General features: G+C 43.5%; 1 protein-coding gene across 6 annotated transcripts in view; it reads left to right on the plus strand.

The window, feature by feature from the left end:
- The window catches only part of SYTL1 (synaptotagmin like 1), a 79,056-nt gene that overhangs the window by 43,791 nt on the left and 19,681 nt on the right, over window positions 1-15,584 (plus strand). For all 6 annotated transcript variants that reach the window (XM_058196506.1, XM_058196507.1, XM_058196512.1 and 3 more), the window contains exons 8-11: window positions 442-570; window positions 3,220-3,386; window positions 5,477-5,579; window positions 11,331-11,492. In XM_058196506.1, coding sequence (XP_058052489.1) covers window positions 442-570; window positions 3,220-3,386; window positions 5,477-5,579; window positions 11,331-11,492 — 561 coding nt within the window. The remainder of the gene's footprint in view (window positions 1-441; window positions 571-3,219; window positions 3,387-5,476; window positions 5,580-11,330; window positions 11,493-15,584) is intronic.

Consider the following 15,584-nt stretch of genomic DNA (forward strand, 5'->3'; position numbering starts at 1 on the left):
TTGTGTTGTTTCAGATCGTTTGTCTACTTATATACTGAAGCACACAGCATATATTGTGTGTTGCTTCTCCACTCCTTGAATGGGGGGGGATTGGTAGCATTGAATTTTTACTCCAACTGGAAATGTACATGCAGAAGGACATATTAAAGCAGGGGTGTCAAACTCATGGCCCGTTGGCCAGATGTGTCATGCACTGGCCACCCCCACTCCCGTTTTAGCAAAGGGGGGAAAAGTTACAATACATCATGTGATGATAATGTGTCCTCCGTGAGTTTGACACCCTTGTACTAAAGTTTTGATGTAGGGTCTTTTCTTGTATGTATCCTTCTGCAGCTGGAATTTCCCAGTGATGGGTTTTAAGATTAGGAGATTACCATATTGCAGGCATTTTATGAGAACAACTCTTCCTCTTTTCTTCTCCCAATTGTTTTAAAACCTTAGAATAACAACGGATTGGAAAATGGACAAGGATCGGCTTTGGTTTCATCTCCTTCAACGGTGAATCCAGTGAGCCCCCCAAATAAAGGACTAAATGCTAGCTCTTCCGCCTCCAGTTTGAGTTCATCCACGGTATGAGATTTCACGGTTGCAATAAGAACGTAACGTTTTCTGGGGGAGCCAAAAGCTACATTATATAGGGTGATGATGCAAATCACGTTGCTGGAATTCATAATGATAATAATATTTATAATATCTGAAGACAACAGAAGGGAAGAGAAAGAACAATTCCAAATGGCATCGACAGAAGTCTGCATATTTCTAGGCATTCGACGTTACAGTATGTTGTGCTAATTGCAAACTTTCAGTCAATACTAAAATAGATCGCAGTTAAAATCAGAGTAGTAGGCAGCATTTCACAACTATAACCAGTATGACTCGAATTCTAAGTTATAAACTAGGAAAAAAAAATTGTAACCATTTCTGCTTAATGTAAGGAATTTGCTGAATTTAGAAGATCATAAAGAGATCATTATCTTAATCTTCATTACTAATTACTACAGTGCAAACCTGTTCGTAAATTTATAGTCCAAAACTAGATTCCACGTTGAATCAAATTCTATATCAGATTTGAGTTTTTTTCCTCCCCAAATATGAAATTAGCTTTGGTATCAGTGCATAGGTTTGTGGAAAAACTTAAAGTTTGTCCTGACATTTTAAAATGTGTTAAGCCTTGTTTAGGACTTTCGTTTTTCTGTGTTTCGTCTTCTCCACATGGCAGGAAACAGTGTCATCGGTTTTTTTAGCAGTTTATGGGCAAAACAAGTTCCAAGAACTGCAAAAACAGTTCTTGGGGTGAAGGAGTTATAGACTGCTTCAGTAGAAAATACTAATTTCCCTATTATTTTTTCCTGGATGGTTTTCAACCTTAAGGTTGGAATGAATGTTGAAGGACAGGTATCTTTAGATCATCCCAGACAAATTCCTATTGGAATAACTCCAGGATGGAGGCTCTTCCTCTAGCTCCGCTAGAAAATAACTCCTTATTTCAAGTTTGGATATACCTGCATGCAGATCTTTCAGGGTTTTGTTTTGTTTTTTTTAATTTGCATTTATATCCCGCCCTTCTCCGAAGACTCAGGGCGGCTTACACTATGTTAGCAATAGTCTTCATCCTATTTGTATATTTATATACAAAGTCAACTTATTGCCCCCAACAATCTGGGTCCTCATTTTACCTACCTTATAAAGGATGGAAGGCTGAGTCAACCTTGGGCCTGGTGGGACTCGAACCTGCAATAATTGCAAGCAGAGGCCCATTTTATCCTACCTTCAGACACTGTGTAGAGAATACATCTACATTCTCTTCCTGGTGGCAGCTCTTCAGGCATTGGAAGACTGCTACCATGTCCCTCCTTAAGCTTTTCTTCTTTAGGCTAAAGGTATCCAGTGATTTAAAATCATAATTATTAGGATTCAGCCTCCCAAGTTTCTCACCATTTTTGTTGCTCTTCTTTGCAATCTTTCCGACTTCTTTTCATGATGCTTCTACTCCCCTAAGTGGCGGCAATACTGAGATGCAGGAAAATTCTCTGAGACTCTCAGTTAATTTTGATTTTCTCTCCCCTCTTTCCTCCCCTCCCTTCTCTTCTTCCCTCTCCCTTCCCCTTCCCTCTCCTCTCCTCTCCTCCCCTCTCTTCTCCCCTCTTCCCTCCTCTTCCCTCCTCTCCCCTCCTCTTCCGTGCCCTCCCCCCTCCCTTCCCCTTCCATCTCCTCTTCCCTTTTCTTTTCCCCTCCTGCTCCACTCCTCTCTCCTCTCTCCCCTCTCCCCTCTTTCCTCCCCTCCCTTCTCTTCTTCCTCTCCCTTCCTCTCCTCTCCTCCTCTCCTCCCTCTCTTCTCCCTCTTCCCTCCTCCTCTCCTCTCCTCTCCTCTTCCGTGCCCTCCCCTCCTCCTCTTCCCTCCTCCTCTCTCTCTCCTCTTCCCTTTTCTTTTCCCCTCCTGCTCCACTCCTCTCTCCTCTCTCCCCTCTCCCCTCTTTCCTCCCCTCCCTTCTCTTCTTCCCTCTCCCTTCCCCTTCCCCCTCCTCTCCTCTCCTCCCCTCTCTTCTCCCCTCTTCCCTCCTCTTCCCTCCTCTCCTGTCCTCTTCCGTGCCCTCCCCCCTCCCTTCCCCTTCCATCTCTTCTTCCCTTTTCTTTTCCCCTCTCGCTCCACTCCTCTCTCTCTCTCCTCTCCTCTCCTCCCTCCTTCTCTTCTCCTCTCCCTTCCCTTCCTCTCCTCTCCTCTCCTCCCTCTCTTCTCCTCTCCTTCCCTTCCTCTCCTCTCCTCTCCTCCCTCTCTCTCCCTCTTCCTCCTCTCTCCTCTCCTCCTCTCTCCTCTTCCGTGCCCTCCCTCCCTTCCCCTTCCATCTCCTCTTCCCTTTTCTTTTCCTCTCCCGCTCCACTCCTCTCTCCTCTCTCCCCTCTTTCCTCCCCTCCCTTCTCTTCTCCCCTCTCCCTCTCCCTTCCCCTTCCCTCTCCTCTCCTCTCCTCCCCTCTCTTCTCCCCTCCCCTCCCCTCCTGTCCCTTCTCCTCCCCCTCCTCCTCTTACTCCTGAGGGAAACAATTGCAGTTTGTTTTGGGCTGGGTGTAGTATAGCTATTGGGCAGTGTTCAGTTTTGTATTGTTTCCAATTTCCTTGAAAGATTTCACACTCTGGAGACCAAAACATTTGTCCTTGACCTACCTTGGGAGTCGTCTGCCTCTTTCCTTTCTCGATCCTTGACTCTTCTCATCTCACTGCAGATGAGTGGCAGTATGGCAAGCATGTTCAGCGACAATGATATCGGGAGCATCGACGTCCGTGGTTGCGTCCAGTTCTCCTTGCGCTACGACTCCTACAAGAAGGAGCTTCACGTCCAGATCATTCAGTGCCGGGATCTTGCGGAAGCTAAAAAGCAGCGGTCAGATCCGTAGGTTTGGGGAAGGGGATGGCTCTTAGCTGCAAACCAACAGTTGCCACGTCCTTGAATGGCTGGAGGGCATCTGGGTGTGTGCCTCGCAATTTAGGTCTTTGGACTTGTGGCCACTGCTAGCAGGATGATACCATAGTCAAACTTTGATTTAATAGACCTCCCTTTAGCAGATTGGGTTTTGCTTGAGGACATCTGAAATTTGGACATTCCTACAATACAAATAGTCCTCGACTTACAACAGTTCATTTAGTGATAGGTTTGACTCAGGGTTGAAATGCTCCTGGTTCGGACCGGATTGCCCGATCCCGTAGTGATGGCGGCGGGTGGTTCGGAGAACCAGTAGCAAAAATCCCTGCCCCCTCCCCTCGCTCAGCTGAAGTTTTTTTTTACTTTTAAAAGCATTTTTTCTTTGGCTGAAAAAATGCTTTTAAAAGTAAAAAAAAAAAGCCTCTGATGATCGCGTGGCTCAGCTGGGTGCTAGCCAAAAAACAGGGGGGTGGGAGTCCGTTTTTCCACCCAGCAGGCTTCCCTGAAGCTTCCCTGAAGCCTGCTGGGAGGAAAAATGGACTCCCCCCCTGTTTTTTAGTTTGGCTATCAGGGAAGCCTCCTGGGAGGAAAAACGGTGTGTGTGTGGGGGGGGGGTTCGTTTTTGAGAGAGAAAAAAAGAAAGGAGGCAGGGAGGGAAGGAAGGAAGGAAAGAAGGAGAGGAAGGAGAGGAAGGAAGGAGTACAAACCTGGCTCTAGAGGCAGCTTCAGAGGATAATCCTGGGCTGGAAGGGACCTGGAGGTCATCTAGTCCAACCCTGCTCCAGCAGGACATTGTTAGTGAGTTTCTGTCTTTTGATTCCCCAGTCACATAGCCACGCCTACCGAGTCACATGACCCCTTCCACCAAGCTACGCCCACCAAGCTATGCCCACAAAACCAGTAGCACAAAAATTTAGATTTGACTAATATCCTGGCACCTATGCTTGGGTGAACAGCCATGTCTTTAGAGCTTTTTGTCATGAGACTGAATTCTGAATAGAGGTTAAGATAATTTAAATAAGAACGTTGGTTTATAGAGATATTTAGAAGTAGAATCTATATAGAGAGGTTAAATAGGATAAGAGATACCGATGTAGGAAAACCTGTTATATATATATATATTGTTTTTGTGTATTGTGCTTTTTTGTGTATTGTGTGTTTTAACTTTTGAAAATTCAATAAATATATATATATATATATATATTGTTTTTGTGTATTGTGCTTTTTTGTGTATTGTGTGTTTTAACTTTTGAAAATTCAATAAATATATATATATATATTTAAAAAAGAGCTTTTTAAAAGACAAGCACTGATGACATTGCTGGTAGTCCTCAACTTACAATGGTTCATTTACTGACCAAAGTTACAACAGCACTGAAAAAAAGGACTTACGACCATTTTTCACACTTACGACCTTGGTGCCATCCCCATGATCATACAGTCAAAATTCAGATGCTTGGCAACTGGTTCATACTTATGGCCATTACTGTGTCCCAAGATCACCTGTTGCCACCTTTTGACAAGCAAAATCAATGGGGGAAGCTATTGATTTGCTTAACAACCATGGCACTAACTTATCAACTGCAGTGATTCACTTAACAAGTGAAGTGGCAAGAACGGTTGTAAAACGGGGCAAAACTTACTTAACAAACGTCTTCCTTAACAGCAGAAAGTTTGGGGTTCAATTGTGACCGTTATGTCAAGGACTACCTGTAATGAATTAAATCTGGATATTCTGATAGTTTTTGCACTGGTGTAAAACTGCAGGAGTTATTTGCATAAGTTGGCATCGTTTGCATAACCAGGTGATATAAATTTGACACAATGATGTACTTAGGCAAATGAGGTCAACTTGAAGAAATCCTGTAAACGGATTGCTTGTCTGCAAATTGACATCAAACGTGATTGGCCGTTTGTACATCATTTGTGATACAAACGGTGTATTTTATAGAAACGTCTCGGATGATTAAAACCTCATTCCAGGGCATCAGGTACCATATTAGGGCAGGACTGTCATGGGGACTTACACTGACTTTGTAACGCCTTTCTCATCCACCCAGATATGTCAAAACCTACCTGCTTCCTGACAGATCCAATCACAGCAAGCGGAAAACTGCTGTCAAGAAGAGAAGTTTAGATCCTATCTTTAACGAGACACTTAAGGTGAGGGAGAAGCAGCAGCTTCTGATGCGAGCGCCTACTAATCAAAAGCAAAGTTGTGCGCAAAGTCACCTTTCCAAGGACGTAGCCTTCTAGCCTTCTCAAGACATTCCTTCTTTCTCCTCCTCCTCCTCCTCCTCCTCCTCGTGCCATATCCGATCGACGTTGGCGATTATGTTTATTATTTTATATTTATTTATTATTTAGATTTTTACACCGCCTTCTCCAAGACTCAGGGCGTGTACAGCCAGATTAAAACAGTGCAATATACAAATTAAAACAACAGTTAAAATAACATATTATATAATTGGCCGAAAATTAAAACCGTCAAATTTGACCCCAAAAATAAAATACCCCAGTTAAAATTATTAAAATTCAAAAAAGTTAAAAAGTTAAAAAGTTAAGCCAGTCCGCTTGAATAAACAAGTACGTTTCAATTCACAGCGAAAGGTCCGAAGGTCAGGTAGTTGACGAAACCAGGGGAAGTTCGTTCCAGAGGGTAGGTGCTCCTACAGAAGGCCCTTCCTGGGGGCCACCAGCCGACATTGTTTGGCGGACAGCATCCTGAGAAGACCCTCTCTGTGTGAGCGTACGGGTCAGTGGGAGGCATAAGGTAACAGCAGGCGGTCCCATAAGTACCCGGGCCCTAAGCCATGGAGCGCTTTAAAGGTGGTAACCAATACCTTGAAGCACACCCGAAAGACCACAGGTAGCCAGTGCAGACTGCGCAGGAGCGGTGTTACCCGGGAGCAACGTGTGGCTCCCTCAATCACCTGCGCAGCTGCATTCTGGACTAACTGAAGCCTCCGAGTGCACTTCAGGGGTAGCCCCATGTAGAGAGCATTGCAATAATCCAGACGAGATGTTTGTGATCCTATTTTTATCAACAGCCGCACGAAAAAGTGCTGTTGAGTTAAAACTTGGGTTTTGAAGCCATGATGTTCTTCTTCTGCCTGGACCTCGTTTGCCTTCAATTTTTCCCTGGAGGATTAAGTGAAGGATGCCGTATTTTTCTGGGTGTCGCATCACATGTCCAAAATATTCTAACTTTCGCTTTTTTATGGTTTTTATTTATTTTTTATTTTATTTGTCGTAACAGCATACATAAGCATAAGCATGATACAACATATAAGCATATATATGAGTATAAGCATGTAATAACTATATAAATTGGATATAATGAAAGGAAACAGTAAGACAGGAACGTTTGTGCTCTTATGCACGCCCCTTTTTGATTTTTTTTGAGTTTTTGAGTTTTGATGATTTTTGATGATTTTTGATGAATCAAAACTTTCTGAGTTTTGATGATTTCCCTTGGCTTTTCCAGGCGGCTTATCACCTCCCATATTAGGGCAGGACTGTCATGGGGACTTACACTGACTTTGTAACGCCTTTCTCATCCACCCAGATATGTCAAAACCTACCTGCTTCCTGACAGATCCAATCACAGCAAGCGGAAAACTGCTGTCAAGAAGAGAAGTTTAGATCCTATCTTTAATGAGACACTTAAGGTGAGGGAGAAGCAGCAACTTCTGATGCGAGCGCCTACTAATCAAAAGCAAAGTTGTGCGCAAAGTCACCTTTCCAAGGACGTAGCCTTCTAGCCTTCTCAAGACATTCCTTCTTTCTCCTCCTCCTCCTCCTCCTCCTTGTGCCATATCCGATTGACGTTGGCGATCATGTTTATTATTTTATATTTATTTATTATTTAGATTTTTACACCGCCCTTCTCCCGAAGGACTCAGGGCGGTGTACAGCCAGATTAAAACAGTGCAATATACAAATTAAAACAACAGTTAAAATAACATATTATATAATTGGCCGAAAATTAAAACCGTCAAATTTGACCCCAAAAATAAAATACCCCAGTTAAAATTATTAAAATTCAAAAAAGTTAAAAAGTTAAAAAGTTAAGCCAGTCCCGCTTGAATAAACAAGTACGTTTTCAATTCACAGCGAAAGGTCCGAAGGTCAGGTAGTTGACGCAAACCAGGGGGAAGTTCGTTCCAGAGGGTAGGTGCTCCTACAGAGAAGGCCCTTCCCCTGGGGGCCACCAGCCGACATTGTTTGGCGGACAGCATCCTGAGAAGACCCTCTCTGTGTGAGCGTACGGGTCAGTGGGAGGCATAAGGTAACAGCAGGCGGTCCCATAAGTACCCGGGCCCTAAGCCATGGAGCGCTTTAAAGGTGGTAACCAATACCTTGAAGCGCACCGAAGACCACAGGTAGCCAGTGCAGACTGGGAGGCGGTGTTACCCGGGAGCAACGTGTGGCTCCCTCAATCACCTGCGCAGCTGCATTCTGGACTAACTGAAGCCTCCGAGTGCACTTCAGGGGTAGCCCCATGTAGAGAGCATTGCAATAATCCAGACGAGATGTTTGTGATCCTATTTTTATCAACAGCCGCACGAAAAAGTGCTGTTGAGTTAAAACTTGGGTTTTGAAGCCATGATGTTCTTCTTCTGCCTGGCCGTCGTTTGCCTTCAATTTTTCCCTGGAGGATTAAGTGAAGGATGCCGTATTTTTCTGGGTGTCGCATCACATGTCCAAAATATTCTAACTTTCGCTTTTTTTATGGTTTTTATTTATTTTTTATTTTATTTGTCATAACAGTATACATAAGCATGAAGCAGCTATACAACATATAAGCATATATATGAGTATAAGCATGTAATAACTATATAAATTGGATATAATGAAAGGAAACAGTAAGACAGGAACGTTTGTGCTCTTATGCACGCCCCTTTTTGATTTTTTTTGAGTTTTGATGATTTTTGATGAATCAAAACTTTTTGAGTTTTGATGATTTCCCTTGGCTTTTCCAGGCGGCTTATCACCTCCTCATTTGCGATTTTGTCAACCCAACTTATACGTAACAGCCACCTGTAAATCCACATTTCAAATGCTTCTATTCTTTCTCCTGGAAATCCTAATGCAGACATTTGCTGGTAGAAAGATTTGGTAGCTTTTCAGAAGCAAGCCATTTCTGGAACACTGTTTCGGAACTCCGTAATGGGACTTTTCGGCTCGAACCTTTTTCTTTCTCTCTCTCTCCCTCTCCTTTCTTTCTGTTCTTTCTTTTTCCCCCATCCTGCTCTTCTCTTCCCTTCCAGCCTGAAGCTACATCTAGTTTATTTATTTATTTATTTATTCATATTTTTATACCGCCCTTCTCCGAAGACTCAGGGCGGTGTACAGCCAATAAAACGACAAAAATCCTAACAAATTAAAATACTATATCAAGTTTAAAAAACTGATTCAATCGCTGTATACTTAAAATATTAGCTAAAATTTTTATCAAAACTAAAACCCTAATAAAACCCTATTAAAACCCACTAAAACCCGCCATACTAAAATCAATCAGGCCAGCCCCGCTTGGTGAAAAAAGAAAGTCTTGAGCTCGCGTTTAAAGGTCCGGAGATCAGGGAGGAGACCGAGTCCCACCGGCAGCTCATTCCATAGAGCCGGGGCCCCCACAGAGAACGCTCTTCCCCTGGGGGCCGCCAGCCGACATTGAGTAGCCGACAGCACCCTAAGAAGACCCTCCCTGTGAGCGCGCACTGGACGTACCGGACAATGGGAGGTAACTGTCGGCAGCAGGCGGTCCCGTAAATATCCCAGTCCAATGCCATGGAGCGCTTTAAAGGTGATAACCAACACCTTGAAGCGCACCCGGAAGACCACCGGCAACCAATGCAGCCTGCGCAGGTTATAATAACATTTATAATAGTTATAATAACATTTGGGTTATTATCACCTGGATAACTACATCTGATGGATCCCTCATCCTCTACAGCCCCCCCCCCATCCTTTGTGGCAAAGGGATGCAAACCAGCACTTGTCGCAGGCACTTTGGACAAAGGGGGGAACTACAGCCTCTGCTCTTCCACTCCCAAAGCCCCCAAGTCCCGGCACCAATTGGCTGGCTGCGAATTGTCCTGGGGAGCCAAAAGCCAGACTGGAACTGTACTTCAACGAATGGGCTGCGGCAAAGGGACTGGGAGGGATTGGCTATGGCCGATGTGCCGGGGCCAAAGACTGGAGGAGGGCCAGCCAAGGAGAAAAGTTTGCGGCTAATAACGCAGAGGCAAAAACCTTAAGGAGAAACTGGCAAGGCGAAAGGTTCGAGCCAAAAAGTCCTAGACCCTCGGAACTCTGTTTCTGTTGCAGACAATTGACTTCTGGAAAACTCTTGAGTCTCTTCTGCTCAGTCTGGTTCTGGAAGAACAGAACATTCCTGAGAACATCAGAATGGTTAATTTTTATACTCAACTAATCTAAAGTAGTGTTTCACAACCAGGGCAACTTGAAGATGGGTGGACTTCAACTCCCAGAATTCCCCAATCCACCTATCTTCAGGTTTCCAAGGTTGAAAAACATGTTACACGTGTGGATGGACATAGAATGAACTTATAGCCATTTGTTTAGTGACCGTTCAAAGTTACAATAATACTGAAACGAGTGACTTATGATCGTTTACTGAAACGAGTGACTTACCGTTTTTACACACACAACTGGTGCAACAGCAGCCGCTCCATGGTCACATGATTAAAATTAAGGTGCTTGGCAACTGGCTCGTATTTATGATGGTTGCAATGTCCCAGGTTCATGTGATCACCTTTTACGACCACTGGACAAGCAAAATTAACAGAACTCACTTAACAACCGTGTTACTAACTTAACCACTGCGGTGATTCACTTAACAACTGTGTCAAAAAGAAGTCATAAAATGTGGCAAAATTGACTTAACTGTCTTGCTTTGGGCTCAATTGTGGTCATAAGTCAAGGACTACTTATATACAGGAAGATATAAGATATAAAGGTCTGGAACACACATGCTATAAGTAGGCATGAGCAACCAATGGGGTGTATATATCTCCTAATTTACAGTCCTCCCATATTGCCACTAATATTCAGCAACGTTGCCTCTCAATAAAAGTGGAAAGCAGAGCTTCTTGAAGCCACCTGGTCCCATTCCCTCTTGATTACCCACTCAAAACAAAGGAGGGGGAAAAAAGCTGAAAAGGTTCAATCTCATGTTTTCTGATAATGTGACCAGGTGGCTTCCTGCAGCCCTCCAGTCAATGGGTAGGCTAAGATGTAGACCTGATCTTTTGCCCACTTCTGCTCTACATGATAAAATTAGAACTTATCTCAAGGTTGGAGAGGAGACATTTAAGGAGAAGATGCTCACCGTTTTCTGCTACCTGAATTAGGGATGGGAAGTGAACAGTTGCTCTACATCAGGGTCCCCCAACTCCTGGGCCACGGACCAGCCTTTTGGAAACTGGGCCACACAAGCAAGTGAAGCTTCATCTGCACTAGGTAGCGCACAAAACCACACCCTCCCTCTGCACTACGATCCATGGAATTTTTTTCCTCCATGGAACTGGTCCCTGATGCCCCAAAGGTTTCTATTCTATTCTATTCTATTCTATTCTATTACTCTACTGTACTCTACTCCTATTTCTATTTCTATTTCATTCTATTCTATTTCTATTCTATTCTATTCAATTCTTATTCTATTTCTATTCTATTTCTATTCTATTTCTATTTCTATTTCTATTTCTATTTCTATTCTATTCTATTCTATTCTATTCTATTATTTCTAATTCTCTTCTCTTCTCTTTTCTTCTCTTCTATTAATTCTTTCTCTACATGACTGTTAGGTAGACAGCTGGAGTGTCCCCTAAAATTGTCCATGTTTTCATCTTTCCTTTTCTCCTGTTTTTCCACCCATCTTGATCTATATAGTACAAGATTGAAAAGGCTGAACTCCAGGGGAGGGTCCTGAACCTGTCTGTCTGGCATCATGATTCACTGGGCCGAAACCTTTTCCTGGGAGAAGTGGAGATGGCCTTGAATACCTGGGACTGGAACAACACAAGTCCAAAGTGGTTCAACCTGCAGCCCAAGGTAGGTGACCTCGGTTGGGCCAGACGATGGGGAAAATGGCTGTCCTCGTATTAGTTTCCCCAAGCACCTGTAGCACCTCACCTTGTGTAACAACAGAAGGGGAAGTTTCGTATGCGGGCGATGGAGATTAGAAATCTAATTCTCCATGAAAGTGGGTATCGGAATTTCTTCCTCATGGAAAAGTAGATGCTACAGCTTTCTCCTCGGTGTTTTAGTTCTGCTCTGCTAAGCTAATCGATTCTGTTTGGAGAGCGGTTGCATTCTTTGAGTTTCTATCAGTGGTTTGAAAGTCATGTAGGTCAGGTACAAGCCTACCATCTTGATGACAAGGAAATGCTTTCCCAAAATATTTCCTTCTCTCCTTCTGACCATCTTCACACGTGGCTTAGTCCTTTCTTTTTGGACCACAATGAAATGAGTAAACCTTTAAGGCTTGGACTCTCACTGCCAACTAAACCAAAACCTTGGCTGCAGCCAGATTTGTTTGCTTGTTTATAGCACTTAAGTGCGGTGGTGGAATTCAGATTTTTTACTACCGGTTCTGTGGGTGTGGCTCGGTGGGCCTGGCAGGGGAAGGCTACTGCAAAATCCCCATTCCCTCCCCACTCCTGAGGAAGGCTACTGCAAAATCCCCGTTCCCTCCCTACTCCTGGGGGAAGACTACTGCAAAATCCTCATTCCCTCCCCACTCCTGAGGAAGGCTACTGCAAAATCTCCATTCCCTCCTGGGGGAAGGCTACTGCAAAATCCCCATTCCCTCCCCACTCCTGAGGAAGGCTACTGCAAAATCCCCATTCCCTCCCTACTCCTGGGGGAAGGCTACTGCAAAATCCTCATTCCCTCCCCACTCCTGAGGAAGGCTACTGCAAAATCCCCATTCCCTCCCTACTCCTGAGGAAAGCTACTGCAAAATCCCCATTCCCTCCCTACTCCTGGGGGAAGGCTACTGCAAAATCCTCATTCCCTCCCCACTCCTGAGGAAGGCTACTGCAAAATCCCCATTCCCTCCCTACTCCTGAGGAAGGCTACTGCAAAATCCCCATTCCCTCCCCACTCTGGGGCCAGCCAGAGGTGGTATTTTCCGGTTCTCCGAACTACTCAAAATTTCCGCTACCGGTTCTCCAGAACCTGTCAGAACCTGCTGGATTTCAGCCTTGCTTAAGTGCCAATGATGAATCTGAAATTACTGGGTCAGTTTATAATACAGGTAGTCCTTGACGTACAACAGCTCATTTAGTGATTGATGTTATAAAGGTACTGGCAAAAGTGACTTATGGCCATTTTTCCACACTGATGACCGTTGCAGCATCCCCATGGTAATGTGATCACAATTTGGACGTTTGGCAACTGCTTCGTATTTATGACGGTTGCAGCGTCCTGGGGTTATGTGATCCCCTTCTGACCAGCAGAGTCAATGGGGAAGCCAGATTCATTGAACAACTGTGTTACTAACTTAATAACTGCAGTGATTCACTTATCAACTGTGGCAAGAAAGGTCGTAAAATGGGGCAAAATTCACTTCACCAATATCTCACTTAGCAACATAAATTTTGGGCTCAGTTGTAGTTGTAAGTCAAGGACAACTTGTAAAAACCAATGCTGTCCCTTTCCTTAGGTCTAGGAACAAAGTTTAACATGAGAGGAAAAGGCGATGGAGACGGAAACAAAGGGATCCAGGCACCACTCCTTTGCAAAAATAGTTTTTTTATGAAAAGATTTTACATATACAATGAGAAGTATATTCAAAGAAAACAATAGATTAAATGTGAAAAAAGGGGTGAAGAAAGGAAAAGAGCCAAGAAAAAAAGAGGTAGGAGAAAGGAAATAACAGGGAAAAAAAAAAACACACACCGAGTCACACAGCAGATAAACTATCTAGAACAGGGGTCTCCAACCTTGGCAACTTTAAGACTTGTGGACTTCAACTCCCAGAATTCCTCATTGGCTGAGGGATTCTGGGAGTTGAAGTCCACAAGTCTTAAAGTTGCCAAGATTGGAGACCCCTGGACTAGAAGACCTCCAAGGTCCCTTCCAACTCTGTTATTTATTTATTCTGTTTAAGCAATCAGAGCACAGAACAGCTGTATGCCTTTTCTGCCCATCCCCTCTCTGCATCCTCCACACAGAAGAGAAGAGATAAAGACACCGATAATGTACAGTCAGTCTTGAAAGTGTGGGGAGATATCTCATAAACCATAAATGAGAAGTTTCCTGATCGTCTGGTCCAGGCAGAATGGTATTCTCAGCACTGTCTGGGCAGGATGGCTCTTGGACAAAAATGGGGAATAGGTGGGATTCTGGACATGATAAGGGACATGACTCGACTCATGGAGCAAATCTGCTGGCGAGTTCTGAGGATGGGCTAGAGAGGTTTGGAATTGCATCACTGCATAAGGCAGAACTAGATGGGGAGAATGTGTCCCAGATAAAGAAATGTACAGTAAGGGAACTGGCTTGGTTTCAGAATGGAAGGTTGGAGACCCCTGATCTAGAATGCATAAAGGCATTCCAAAATTATGTTGTAAATGTAACAACACGAAGGGACATTTTATCATGCTTGGGGGATATGTAAAAAAGCTTTAAAAATGGATTGCAATATACACATTGATAGATGATTTTACACCAGAACAACTAGACACAAGAACAGTTTTTTCCTGAAGGCCATCACTCTGCTAAACAAATAATTCCATCAACACTGTCAGACTATTTACTGAATCTGCACTACTATTAATCGTCTCATAGTTCCCATCACCAATCTCTTTCCACTTATGACTGTATGACTATAACTTGTTGCTGGCAATCCTTATGATTTATATTGATATATTGACCATCAATTGTGTTGTAAATGTTGTACCTTGATGAACGTATCTTTTCTTTTATGTACACTGAGAGCATATGCACCAAGACAAATTCCTTGTGTGTCCAATCACACTTGGCCAATAAAAATTCTATTCTATTCTATTCTATTCTATTCTAAAGATAAATTGAAGCCAGAACTTTTAGGACTGATGGCTACACAGTTAAAAAGATGATGATGATGATGATGATGATTTACTATATAAATAGTGTGGCAAGATTATTATAGTTACAATGATGGAAAGACTTGGCATTACCCACTGTAGAGGGAGGAATGGTTAGTGAAATTGACAGAACTTGTTGAGGTGGAAAAATTGACTTCTTAGGTTAAAGAAAGGTCACTATGGACTTTCATCAATGACTGGAAACTCGGTTATGGATTTTTTTTGTGTGTGTAAAAAAGAAAACAATATTGTGACTTACGTTTTGGATGATTAGAAAGAATAGATTATAGAAAGAAGGGGATTATAGTGTAATCTTAGACAGGTTTGATTAGAATTATATCTATCTATCTATCTATCTATCTATCTATCTATCTATCTATCTATCTATCTATCTATCTATCTATCTATCTATCTGCGGAGAAGAAGGTTGGAATCCCTGGGCAGTCCTTTAGCTTATCCTCTTGAGAATCATTGGTTCACTTAAGCTTTGAAACTTGATCTCCTGTTAAGTTCAGTTGGCAACCACAGGAAGTAGTGGAGACGACAGTGCCCTGTTTTCTGCTTCAGTTGAAGCTCGTGCTGAGACAGGAATTAATTTTGCGTAGGTGGGTAGACAAACGTGGCTCTTTGAAGTGGAAAAGTCCGCTGAGTCATAGAGCCACTGCAAATTGTGAAGGAGGGTCTGTGGTTCAATGCAGAGTGCAAGTGATCGGTGGGGAAACCTCCCTCCCAGCCTCAATATCTTATCCTAGAATCCGACTATTGCCTTGTTTTGCAATCTCACCATCAGACCTGTAAGCCATCTTTTGCATTGGATCTTCAAGCCTGCCACATTTAGTGCTGTGGGAAATTGGGAGAGGTGGGGGATTGTATGGAGCAGGGGAGATATGTAGTCATAATAACATTCCTTCTCGGAGAGTCAAGGACATCCTGCCCTGCATCTGGAGGGGTGCGACTGGGAGGCATCTCCAGTTGGGATGGTGCATTGATGGGGCCATGTGATGAACATATGGGTGCTGGGACAGGGACTTGGACTTTCTTTTGAGTGTGGAAAACCTGGAAGCTTTCAGGT

Source organism: Ahaetulla prasina, chromosome 10, assembly GCF_028640845.1.
Source record: "Ahaetulla prasina isolate Xishuangbanna chromosome 10, ASM2864084v1, whole genome shotgun sequence".
Classification (NCBI taxonomy): Eukaryota; Metazoa; Chordata; class Lepidosauria; order Squamata; family Colubridae; genus Ahaetulla; species Ahaetulla prasina.